The sequence below is a fragment of the Cotesia typhae genome, unplaced genomic scaffold (genome assembly GCF_013202065.1).
Source record: "Cotesia typhae breed Kobodo isofemale line unplaced genomic scaffold, CoteBio_Ctyphae scaffold_152, whole genome shotgun sequence".
In the NCBI taxonomy this organism is placed as follows: Eukaryota; Metazoa; Arthropoda; class Insecta; order Hymenoptera; family Braconidae; genus Cotesia; species Cotesia typhae.
In genome coordinates, this window is record NW_027423776.1 from 7387092 (window position 1) to 7400489 (window position 13398).

The window sequence follows — 13398 nt, forward strand, 5'->3', positions numbered from 1 at the left end:
TCCAACAAGATTTAATGCGAACGACAAATTTTCAAGAGAATTAATTCAATACAGAGATCGGAGTTATCTAACGCAGATTTTATTGAACGTCCATGTTATAACTTTGTGAGCTTTTAATTAATTTTAAATTATTGCCACTCACAAATTACTTATCTTTTAAACTCGCTTACATATATTACTTTTGTTACTGTCAGCTTATTTGCTCTTTTATCTTCATCATTATATGCCATTTATATTTATTTTATTATTAATGTTAATTGTCATTTCAATTTGGCATTTTTTTAAGTTTTTAAAAGAACAGTTACGTTTTATTGCTAATTTGAATCATAGTGTGGATATTAAATATATTCATTCTATTTTATGGAGTCATTAAATTCTTAATAACCTATTTAACTTGATATATGCAATCATTAATTTTGATATGCACAGACTGGAGAAAAAAAATATATTGTCCAGATAAAGATTTTTTGGCTCAAGAATTCGTTAAGATGAACCTTTTTAATTCAGTAATGTTTTGAGAAAAGAGTATCAATACCGGTACGAAAAAAAAATTTTATTCAAAATTTACTCCAATTTTTAATTGTTTTTTTTTTTTTTATCAAGTATGTTTTTTTAAATTCTTGTATGATAAGAATAAAAGTAACTATACCAATAGACATCACACACTGTTCATAATTTATTAAACTTTTTGTCTTTAATGATACTTTAAAAACGATAAAATTAATTAATTTTTTAGAATTATCAACTTAGTTAAAAAAAATAAAATTAGCAAATGTAACAGAGAATTGATAATTTAAAAAATAAAAGGATATTTTAGGATAGCGTTTCGTTAGTCTGGAGTATTGTCGGACGGTGTTAATGCTTACGCCTTGGTCATAATCCCCTGGTGATCAAATTAATTCGCAAATATTTCAATTTCGTCAACATAAAAGGATGTAAATTACATTTTTGGTCGAGCGCTCACGGTGAGGGTGAATTTACAACAGTTGCGACAAATACGATCGTCAATTATATTGGGAGCACCGAAAGAGATAGTAAGAGTGAGTGAGTGAGTGAGTGAGTAAGTGAGTGAGTGAGTGAGGTAAAGAGGAGAAGATATAAAAGTGGGGATAATCGTTTTATTAACTAAATAAAATTGATTATTGAATGAACGACTCCCTCTGGATACTCTCTGCTACTAACTTCGCCGCCGCTTTTCGAATGCATGGATATTATATAACTACTGTATTAATGGTGATATATAGTTGGAATAGTAGTGGTTAATCAACCGAGTAAATCTCATAAGGATTAGATCAAATCGTCGATTTATATTGATGCAAATGCCGCTTCGCTGACATTGAAACTTTTTTATGCTATCAATAAGCCTGACGCGCTATTTTGTGCCGAATTTTAAGAAATAGAAAAAATTGAATTTTTCAAAAATTTTAAGAAAAAAATTTATTTTTAGAATAATTTACTAAAGCTAGATTCAGTAATTAAGAAAGACTTAATTACATTTAACTTATTATTCATAATATAGGTTATCTAACAATAGTGTTGACTTGTATTAACATTTTCTATCGAGCTTAAGAATTCATTTCAGAAATTTTTTAGAGTAATTTGAGAAAGATAAATGAAAAGCTGAGAAAATTCTATAAAAAATAATTACTTGCACGCTTCAATACTGTTCAGGTCAATTTTTTGATTAATTGATTAATAAAATATTAACGAGTTAATTTTTAATTAATCATACACTTAATATATAAGTGTGGGTAATCATTTTACACGGGCCGACGATCTCTAGGCCGTACTCTGCTTCGATTTTCAAATTTCGTAAATTTAAAATATTAGCAATTTTTTTTTTATTTCACACATGAGCTATAAGTCAGTTTTTGTATCGTCAATTAATTCGAGTTGACTTTGATAATTCTGTTTATAACTTTTCTTACATAAAGTCGTTAAATTATTGAGCAAGTCACTCGAAAAATTGACATTGGTTTTTACACGTTTTTTTTTTTTTTTTTTTTTTTTAATCACTTATTGAGAACAAATTTGTTTTTTAATGATAATTGATGAATGTAATTTAAAATTTAAATTATCAAACAAAATGATTAAAAATAATTTCATAATGACAAATGCCCACAAGAGATATGATTTAAAATAATTTACATGATTTGATAGGATTAAAAATGATTTTATTGTAAACATTACTCCAAAAGTCATTAACAATAATAAATAAATTAAATTTTGATATTTAAAACAAATTAAATAGAATGATATCTTTAGACTGTCGATACCAAAAGTATCTTAAAAGAGGGTGTTTGTTGATTTACTGGCCATTTAGAATTGAAACGATTGATTGGACTCTACGCGGATGTCGTTGCAAGCGGCGTTAACGTTTCCTGAGCGGAGACAGTCGAACAAACACACGTAAATACAAGTACAGACATGTATGTGAATTTAAAGGTGTATATGGTACATGGTGTAGTGTACCGAACGACAATGAGAATCGAAAGGGAGACTATAGATCTACGACGTGCACGCGTCATCCTCGTCGCTCGACAGCCAACCATTCACGATCGCTCGGTCATTAACTATGTGCCGGAGACACTATATGCTGCACGAAATCGTCCAAATTTAGCCCCTCATCCCTCATCCCTTTTGGACCTTTCAGTCAAGAGGCTCGGACTTCCGTTTTGTCTTGTCGCTCCATTGACTCGCACAACTTTATTTCATTAAATCATATATTTTATAAACTATTAACGTTACTTTCATAAATAGCTTGTGTGATTTATACGTTTCATTCATCCTAAATATCAATACATGTTATTATTTTTTGTTTTTCAAGGATAGTTTTCATTTATTTATTGTTTATTGGCCATGGAGTCAAAGCTTCTAGCGGCCATCACTGATACAAATTTAATTTAATATAATTTAATAAGTTGAATTCTAAATAAATAAAAATCAAAGATCACTTTTGCAAAATTATTAAGAACCGAACCAATTACCTGACTGAATAGTAGTTAGCTTAACTGGTAGAGCCTTTGGTGCGCAACCAAATGGTCCAGGTTCGAATCTCCCCTTTCCTTTTTATCCTTTCCTTTCCCAGTTCCAAAATTTGCCTTTAATGAAAAATTTAGATGAATTAAGATAAGACTCTTACACAAATATCTTAAAGATTTTTCCCTAATAAATTAACAAAAATCAAAGAAAAATTCTTGTTCTCGCTTGAAATTCGATTCTAATAACAGAATATATATTTGTATAGCCATATAAATACAAGGGTCTTTTGGGTTTATGAATGTACATTATAGGGGCGCGAGCACGTGACATAAGCCCCTGTTATGACAGACGTTATTTCCACACTCATCGGCATGGAAATCAAGTCGACTAGCCATAAGATTTATCACAGTGACGCGTGGACACAGTAGGGGCAACTAATTGTCCCACAATTCTAGGCTACGCTGTATTTCTTTTTAAACCTTTAAATTTTTTATGCCTACTCTTGCATACCTACATTTATTTATTATTCGACATACATCTATACAATTGTACATATAATATACTTATTTATAAAATAATATATGAATGTGTCATTAAATCACTAGCATTACTCACTAATAATCGCAATGTAATATCTTTCTCAATCTCAATGTTAGTTATGTAACTTATTTATGTTATTGCTCATACTCATAACGTGTCATCGCTTTAAATTGTTAATTATGTTAAAGTAAAATCATAATTTATAGTATTGTGAAATATATAATAGTAATAACAATTGTTAATATATAATGAGTGAATAAAGTTAAATCATTTCCGTCTCGTAATATAACTTTTATTTAAACATTAATATACAAATAAAAATTGCCATATTAATATAATTATTTTCTTATTATTTATTTTATTAGTTATGGGGGTCCCAAAAGAGTAAATTGTATTTCTGATGGATATTAATGAACTCTTTTATTTATTAAATACAATTATCTATTTATGACTACATCCTCCGTTCTAATGTCATTCATATTTTATTTAATTCGTTCAATAATTGTAAATTTTTTTTTTATAAAAGTATAACGTAGACAGCTTTTATTTAAGAATTTTTTTTTAAATATTTATTGATTGAATATGCACTAAAAAAAATTTTTTTTATCAAAAATTATTTTCGAGAAAACTTGAGGCTTCAATTCAAGAATTTTTTATCTTAAAATTCGTTTTCTTTTTTTGGGAATAAAACATTAAATCCGGAAATAAAAAATTCTAAAATTAAATAACATATAAAAAAAATGACTAAAATGTAAGCCGTTAAAACTTGCGCTTAATTTTGAGAGTTAAAGGATTTGAAGCTCTTATAATAATGTCCGGTTTAATTCCGATATCTTCAATATTAACATGTCTATCTTTTATGAGCACATAATTTTTCAAAAGGTTAGATATAATTATTTTCATACTCATCATAGCGTACTTTGAACCAGGACAGTGGCGAAGACCTGCGCTGAATGGAAAGAATGCTTCAGTATGTCGTTTGACAGCTTGCTCAGACGAAAATCTATCAGGATCAAAGCTAAGAGGATTGTCCCAAAAATCAGCAGAATGTTGGAGTTTTAAGAATGCCAAAACTACGATGCTGCCTTTTGGCAGTGTGTATCCTCCTCCAATATCTAAATCATCAGCAAGGTTACGCATTGCAAACGGCGCAACCGGAAACAGCCTCATTGTTTCTTTAAGGGGGGAGACTCATGTAAATGCCCCGAAATCGGTCATTTTTTAACATTTTTTTTTACAGTGATAAAATAATTTCATTGTTTCGAACTTTTAACACAACTTTATTAAACATTTTAAGATTATAAAAAAACATTTTTTTTTTTTTTTAATACAAAATGGCGGCTCAGCATGATGTCTTGTAGGCTGCCTCCGACGCGAGGTCCGAAACTGTTCTATTTGTCACTCATGAACCGTTGATCTGAAACAAAAAAAAAAAAAATTTTTTTTTTTCAGGAGATATAAACGGAAAGGATAAACCTTTAAAATTAAAAAAAAAAAAGGATAAAATCCAATATAAAATCAGCCTTAAAAAAAAGTTACGATTTTGGGCTATTTTTTTTATCCTTTTACCCCCAAAAAAAATTAGTAATCAATCAGAAATACCTGAAGTTTCAGGTTTATCCTTCCGGTAGTAATGTAGAGAAAAGCCCCACCAAATTTCAAACAAATCGGTCAATAATTTTTTGAGCTACAACACGAGCAGTTTTTCAAAAAGTAGTTTCGAGATAATCGCGTTTAAAGTTTCAGTACAGGAAAATGAGTAGTTTTACTGAATTATTAATTACTTACCGACTAATTTGCAATTCCAGGTCCATATAACAGTCCTTCTGCCTCCTCAAAAAGTTGATTTTCATCTATTTGATGTTGTCTGCGAGCTGAACGAGCTTCTTTGGTCTCTGAAAGGCTTTTACGATTCTGTCGGGTTATTCGCTCTTCGTCTGTACTATCCGCAAATATCTTAGCATAAGTGCCAATATTCAGATTCAGAAGGTTCATTATTCTTAATATGGAAGTATAACCTTCATTAAATATCCCAGCAGCAATGTAAGCTGAAATTTCGACTACTTTTAGTCCGGAATGCAGGTGTTTTGGGGATAATCGCCAAACTGTAGCGTTAAAACTTTCGTTCGCGTTCTGCGTATGACCACCAAGGCATCGCTCAAGTAAATCATCTTTGGACAAATCTTGATATATTGGTAAAAGATGCTGTTTTAAATCTTCACCAAGTAATGGAGCTAAATTTTCCTCTCGAGGATCTCGATTTAGAGCAATAGCCTTCTGCCATTTGCACCAGCTATCAACGCCTTCAGGGCAGTTATCATGTTGGGGATTTTCTGTAGTGGAAAAAATATGATCATAAGTAGCCATTATGGCTTTTTTCATATTTTCAACACTGTTAACATTTCTCTGAATACTTAAACCATAATATTTTGTTAATTTTTTTACCACTTTATCAGTTAGTTTTCCTCTCCCCGAAAGTTTCTTTTCTTTTCTTACATTTCTAAGTCGAGAGCCCATTCTTTTTTCTACATAACCAATACATTCACTCTTCACTACTGGTAACTCATTACCGTAAGGTTCTAAATCTAGAATAGCCTTGAATGTCTTAGAATCTCCGTCACCAATGTAGTTACCATATTTTACTCCAAATTTTTCTTCTGAAGTCGAGAACATTTCTTTCATGGCATCGACTTCCATCTTTCCTGACGAACCTTCGTGATTTTGTTGACACTCATCCTCATGATACTCACTCCACTTACGGAATTCTTCTGTATGAGTCTTGTTCTTCCAGTAAACCAGCCTTGACAGTAACTACTTTTTGTTTTCAAATCAATAACTTTCCCTGAATAATATCCTATGAGCGTTGCAACACCGTACGTTGATTTGAAACCACGTTTTTTCCAAGTACCATCTCCAGATACTTTTAAAATATTTTTTTCTCTTCCTCGCTCAACATTTTTTTCCATCTCTTCTTTCACTGCCTTCTGCGATAGAAATTCAAATGATAATTTCACTGTATTATAAATGTGTTCCACAATGTTAGCGTAACAACTTTTACTCAAACCAGTGCATAGATCCATCAGGTTACAAAATACATTTATTCCTTCTCTTCCAACACCCAAAAGTCTCATGATAAATACTATTCTCCGGTCTATTTCAAATCCGTTGTGAATGAAAGGACCTGAATTGATTATTTTATTACCACATGGACATGTGATAACAATTTTAAAACCAAGACCTCTGGAACCACACTCACTGAATTTTATCTTCTGATTACACACCGAGCACTTCACAATTTCCGACAAAGCTGTGAACACCGTAAAAAATTCAATTATCCTGTACCCGTGTAAAGGATTTGTTATAATTTCTTCACTATCACGGGTATGGAGTTTTTGCCACTGGCACTCTCATTGTGGCTTGTATTGGCTTCGAAATTTTCACCTTCTTTATTGGTGAACTGATTACCCTGATAACTTTGTTTTTGGAGATATTTCGTGCAATATTGCCACGTGTGCCTTTTTATAATTCGGCATTTTTGCTTTTAAAAATCGACTGAACACGAAGAAATCTCCAGCTAAACTAAATATATTTCTATACTAATGGTTATTCGTGTACTAATGTTACACGTGTGCAGGAATGTAAAAGTATGTATATATATATACTAAAAGGGATTCTCGGTAGTTGAACAAAATAAATATTTCTAGGTATTATAATAGAAAGGTCCTTTTCAAGCGCCCCGACTACCTGGCTCGTTACTTGACAATACGTACTCCGACCCGCTCCACTGTATTAGCCATAACTTTGTAAATATTCGAGATTTTTTTTTCCGGCTCGTCAGTACACGCTCAACATAGTATACTTTCAGAATATCGAAAAAAAAAAAAATCGATTTTTTGAAAATTTTACATGAGTCTCCCCCCTTAATTACTGTCTCTAAATATTTCATACGGTTTAGATCTTCATTCCCTTATTTCCATTCTCGGTTTGATTTCTCATTCTGGATTTCTAAGAGCTCTTGATAACATTTTTCCTGAAAAAATTATTTTTCTTAAATCATTAAATTTAAGCTAGGATGTTTATTAATAAAGTTATTACGCATTCTTTAAGCATTGATTTTATATTTAAACTAAACACTTAGAGAAAAAATTTCTCTTGAACATTCTTGTAAGATTTAAAAAAATACTCACTTATATATTTGGAAAATTAGCAAGCATAAAAACAACAAATGAAGTCATAGTTGAAGTAGTATCATTTGCAGCAACCATCATCGAATCAACTTCTTCGTAGATTTCTTTCTCTGTTAATGTTCCTTTGTCCGATAATTCAATTAGCAAATCCAAAAAAGCCTTTTTTCTAGGTGTAGCTATTTTCAAAACACCATTTTGACCGTTTTATAATCCAGCCGACGTTTCTGTTCTACACTATCGTGCGTTCGTTTATGCAAATATTCGATGCTCTCTTTTTGCTCTCGAGCTGATTTTGTAAAATTGTAAATAATATCAGAATGCATCGGCATCGTCATAATTCGCTCATAAATTAGTCTTATCATTCTAGATAGAAAATATATATTCTTTTTCATTAATAACTCCCTTTTTATTTATTTAAATTAATTTATTAATATAAATTATATTAAATTCTATATTTACTTTGGAAAAACTCCAACATAAAATGACTTTCCATTTATTTGTTCATTCGAAGGAATCCCAATCAACGTTTCTAAATTATAAATATTTTTAAAAAATTATTTTTCGATACTTTATAAAATTTTTAATAAAATAATTACCACAAACAATATCAAGAACACAATGTGAAATATAATCCAATATATCAAATTCAATTTTATTGATTTCGGGTTCCATCATTCGGACCAAAATTTCAGATTTTTTATTTATAGTGTCAAAGAATGATTCAAGAATTTCTGAGTGAAATGTTGGCATGATTAATTTACGATGTACTTTCCATTTTTTTGCTTGAAAAAAAAAAAATTATTTTACTTATTGTGTTTTGATTTTTTCAAGAATTGAAAATTGCACAAGCTAACTTTTGAAACCTACCAGGTGCGGTAAATAATCCCGTACCAAGCCAAAGATGAGCAAATTCTACGAATTTTTCCTTGTGAACTGATTTTGGACTATGCAAAATTATGTAAAATTCAGACAACACTTAATATAATTATTGACTAATCTATCAAAATTAAGTATCGTTTAATTTTATGTTGGCATAAAATTTTTTACTGTGTAATATTAAAATTTAAATATTATTGAATAAGAATTTTTATAAATTTTTGTATAATTTCAAAAGAACATAAAATTTAAACACAGTAAAAAATTTTTTCATTATTGTGTAAAGTGTAAAAAATCTTATATCAAATATTAAACATTTTGGTGTGTTAATTCAACATTAAATGTGAAAAAAGTTATCAATACAAATTTTTGTGTTGAATTTGACGAAAAATTTTTTGCTGGGTATTTTTTACATAGATTAAATTAAAAACTTACCTTTATTTGATCAGGGTCGAATAAATAAATAAACAACATCTGACCAAACCAGATTCTTACTGGCGAAGACTTATATTTACTCAATAATGACATAATTTTGTTAAAATTATTATCACAATTACCCATAAAAAGATGAGAATTTCCTATAATCGGCAACACTGGTCTAGGTCCCGGTATTTTATTACCAGCTTTGTATAAATCCCATCTCTTGTAATGGTATATTATTAATTTAACAAGAGAAATAATAAATACGACTATTAAAATGATCGAAACCGCCAAATCCATTTTATTTCCATCTACTTTAATTTTTTTTAATTTACTCAACTTTTTTCATTTAATCCCAGCTATATACTGAATAATTTTTTTCAGTCTTATGAATTTTATGAATATTCATTTTGATCTCAATTTAAAAAATAAATATTTGTCAGCAGTAAAAAAAAATTTTAATTTTATTAAATTTCGCAAGTCCACTCAGCTGATTAATCAAAAAATTGACTAAATTAAAAAAGTATATTTTTAAATGAAAAATATATATTAACATCATCATGTTAGGAAAATAAAATAATTAAAGTTGCCGGTGCCCCTATAATATGCATAAGTTTGACATTTACAACCTTATAATTATTATATTGTTTTTTTTTTTTCTATCAACGATGCGGGTGACGTGAATCGAATTAATAATTAATTCCAATACAATAAAATATGACAATAATAACATTAATATAGGCTTGTATTTTTTTATACGTATAAAACAATCAATATATGTATTCTAAAATGTATATATTCATGGAAATAGTATGGCAGCAGCTGTGTATCGACAAACCTAAAAAATAAACCGAAAAAAGGTTCGGAAGAATTATAAATATAAATATATCGTAATCGGTATTGTAGACGGCTCGAAATTGGGCAGATGCATTCATATATTCTTAGGTCAACGGTTAGGTGGACTAAGCGCGTTAGGCCTTGACCACGTCGTGTTTCGTCACTTAGTGATACAGATCTTATAAATACAAATGATCGTAATAATAATAATCTACTGAGAATTATTTATATTTCGACGGATTATTTTTTGTTTTTGACAAAGGTTAATTTGATTTTTAAACTATCTTCCTGCCTTGTTTTTCTTGCTCGCTTAAATAAGATCTCCGGATGATTGTAGAACAATATCATGCATCGACAATTAGCTTTGCTAATTTTTTGTATACATTTAAGAAACATAAATCAAGTTGTATTGTGTACTGTATTAAATGGAATCTTACCTCGGTAGATATTGAAAAAGTATGGGCGAGATGTTGACAGTGATAATTTTTTCGTTTTTGAAAGGATTTTAATTGTTATTCAGTGTTTACGTATAAGTCGCTAAACTGAAATTTTTTTCGTGCATTTCGATGAATAAAATAACACTCAATTTTTATAATTTTTAATTTAATTGTTGTGAATACCCAAAAAAATTTTTTTTTTAAAAGTAAAAATTTTATTATTTTTAATTTATTTTATATCTTATGAAAAAAAAAACAGCTAAAAAATTTGATCATAATTGAATAATTATTTACCTTCAGCTTGTATGAAAAAAATAAAAATTCTTTGTTACTAACTATGTTATAATTAGTCATTATTTGTTTGAATTAAAATTTGAGTTAGAAAATTATTAAAGAAAAAAAAACAGTCGAATTCAACAAAAGTCATTAATTAATAAAGCAAAATTTCATTTATTTATAGTTCACAAGTTTTGGCAGTCACATAGTGACTGCAAAGTTGCTAATTAATATTATTTTAGTAATACAATTTTTTTAAAGCAACACAAGAAAGTGCTTTCGAAAGAGCAGAGATTGCTGCATGCAGTCTTTGTACAAAAGTAAATAAGAATAAATATATCTAAATAAATAGTGTGTTTGCTGGAGTGTAAAAAGAGTATATGTAACATAATTTATATAATTTTAATGTTACATTCTGTAAAAATGTATTTATCGGTGTTAGATCTCTGGGCATTGTTCTGCAATAAACGAAAAGAAGATAGTAAGTTTAAATAGAATGTTAATATTAATGAAAAGAGTCTTAGTTAAAGAGTGAAGAGGAGTAACGAAATAAAGTGAGATACAGTACTCACTAGTAGGGGATTAAATAAATGAGTGTTACGTGCGTCGACCGCGTGTAAATCCTGTCCAAATCGGTTTGAATCCTGTATGAGTTGAGTATACTGTTCTAGTGATATTGTATGCAGATATATATCTATAGATATATATATTGGGAAAAGGTAAAGGATATCGCTCGAGTGACACGAGGGCTGTATAAAGGAATCGTGGCTATGGGAGGCCATCGAATATTCGAAGGTAAGGTATATAAGGGATTCGAGTAAATATATAAATATATGTATTTGTAGGTGTATATGCTATACATATACATACATAACGTTTGAGCTGTGGTACTTTAAGACCGTACTGGTTTACAAGTATAATGAGTCTTGCGCGCCGCATAACATTACGCCGCTGTTTGCTCTGGGTTTAGATTAACTGTTTACGCGAATGCGGTGACTAGTAGAAAACTTCGACTACCATCAACTTGCTTATATTTATCATTATGTTTTATTTATTATTTTTTTTGAGTTTTATTACTTTTTTAATTAATTATTATGAATTATGTTTGGCTTTATTTATTATTTAAGCTACCTGGGGGAATATTTTAGTTTTTATTATTTTAAAAAAATTTCGGAAGTGAATAAGGTACAGTACCCAGTAGTTGAACAGGTTTCAAAGTAAAACATATTAGTGATTGTCTCTCTTAAAAATTATTTTCTTGGTTTAAGAATTTTTCTTCATAAATTATAATTAAAAAAAAAATCATCACTATATTGAAATTATATCGAAGCACAAAATTAAATTGTAAATAAAATAAATTACAAACTTTTAAAAATATAAAATGTATTGGTAGAACAAAGCATGTTCTAATAACAAAGAAACCTGTTATTTGAAATTCTTTAGATATTGAGATAAAAAAGATTTTATTCGTCAATCGTTCTCTATTCCGTAGCAATTTCCACGCTTAAATCTCTCTATCGATGGTATGAGCGTCGAGCAGGATAACCCGTGAGTCCAATTGCACTCGCCATTCCGATCACCGTTCAATGCGTATATCCGTAAAAGGCCTTACGAGTCTTTTCATTTCTGTGATAAAAACCAAAAAATACAAACAAACAAAAAAATAAAAACTGCTAAAAATATAAAGAGGAAAATATAGCGATAAAACTGGAAAGCTAGAAAAAAAAAATAAAAATAGCTGAATTGAAAAAGTGAGAAATCAGCGATATTTTGCTCGATAAAAATGAATAAACGTTTGACCTCTCGCCGCTTAGACAGGTTTATATATCTATATTTTAGTATATTTTTTGGCTTGAATCCCGGGCATATTGATAGCAAGTAAAGTGAAGGGAAGACCGATCCAAACAGTTACACCACGGTTCACTCGTTCCGACTGAGGGTGGTTATGGTTTTAGCTAGATATATTACTTTTATATATGTTTTACCACCATATATATATTACATACCATCAGTAGCTTTGCACTCCCAGTGAAGTAGTACAGTATTACACGATACTTTTACGAGGTTTCTTTATGAACATTACGAGACTACACTCTACTATTATATACTGACTTTACTTATATAGAAGCGAGCGAGCGGGTGAAATTAGACGTATACATCAAAAATTCAAGGAAGATATATTTTTTTCAAATTTTTATATAAATTCGTTCATTACAACTTATAATGATAATAATTTTAAAAATTTTTGTCTGAAAAACGTAGATTAGATAATTTAAAAAAATTTTTTAAATAAAAAATTATATTTAAGGATTAATTTGAAATTATTAAATCCCAAATTTTTTTTTTCTTTTTAAAATTTTTTGATTGAAAAAAAAAAAATAAATAAATAGGCTGAGCAAAGTATCAAATGTACTGCATGTTTTCGTTTATTATCGTCAAATATTATTCTGTAATTAATTTATTTTTTTAATCTATAAATTGAATAATACAAAACATTTAAAATATTAATTCAGTTTTTTAACTTTACTTTTTTTTTAAATCCAAAATTTATAAAACGTAATTAGGGAAATAAAATTTCTAAAGATACTTTTAAAACAACCTAGCTGATTTTTTTTTATAAATCAATTAACAGCATTAAGCTGTAATTTTAAATAAAAAAAAAATAATTTTTCAAGTTATTTAACAGTACAAGAATTAACAATCTTATATTTTGAATTAAAAAGCTAATTTTTGTCTAAAAAATCTCCATAGTTTTTAAACAAAGTTCTTATGAATTAAAATTACAAAAATAAAAAAGAAATAAAAGAATGATATGTAATGAAAGGAGAAAAAAAATTAATAAA

The 13398-nt window shown here is 28.8% G+C and overlaps 2 protein-coding genes across 3 annotated transcripts; both read right to left on the bottom strand.

Moving 5' to 3' along the window:
* Positions 1–4281: 4281 nt before the first annotated feature.
* On the bottom strand, positions 4282–9305 carry LOC141536365 (cytochrome P450 4C1-like). The gene is made up of 5 exons (XM_074256843.1): positions 9143–9305; positions 8577–8642; positions 8306–8491; positions 7715–7885; positions 4282–4712 (listed from the first exon to the last, which is right to left on the bottom strand). The coding sequence occupies exons 1-5, from the start codon at positions 9303–9305 to the stop codon at positions 4282–4284; spliced, it is 1017 nt and encodes a 338-aa protein (XP_074112944.1).
* LOC141535740 (uncharacterized) lies at positions 4711–6910 on the bottom strand. 2 transcript variants are annotated; one of them, XM_074255837.1, is made up of 2 exons: positions 5311–6910; positions 4711–4939 (listed from the first exon to the last, which is right to left on the bottom strand). In XM_074255837.1, exon 1 carries the CDS (start codon positions 6217–6219, stop codon positions 5314–5316), a length of 906 nt encoding a protein of 301 aa, XP_074111938.1. In that variant the 5' UTR covers positions 6220–6910; the 3' UTR covers positions 4711–4939; positions 5311–5313. The 2 variants fall into 2 exon arrangements, with proteins under 2 accessions (XP_074111938.1, XP_074111939.1); XM_074255838.1 differs by lacking the exon at positions 4711–4939 and adding an exon at positions 5193–5209.
* Positions 9306–13398: the final 4093 nt, after the last annotated feature.

What these genes read in the sequence shown, in the direction of transcription:
- LOC141535740 (XM_074255837.1), bottom strand. Translation starts at nt 6,219, where the DNA reads ATGGAAGTCGATGCCATGAAAGAAATGTTCTCGACTTCAGAAGAAAAA.
- LOC141536365 (XM_074256843.1), bottom strand. Translation starts at nt 9,305, where the DNA reads ATGGATTTGGCGGTTTCGATCATTTTAATAGTCGTATTTATTATTTCT. An exon ending in GGGATTATTTACCGCACCTG is followed by an intron (nt 8,492 to 8,576) that starts GTAGGTTTCAAA and finishes TTTTTTTTCAAG; the next exon opens with CAAAAAAATGGAAAGTACAT. An exon ending in GCTTGCTAATTTTCCAAATA is followed by an intron (nt 4,713 to 7,714) that starts TATAAGTGAGTA and finishes CATTTACATGAG; the next exon opens with TCTCCCCCCTTAAAGAAACA.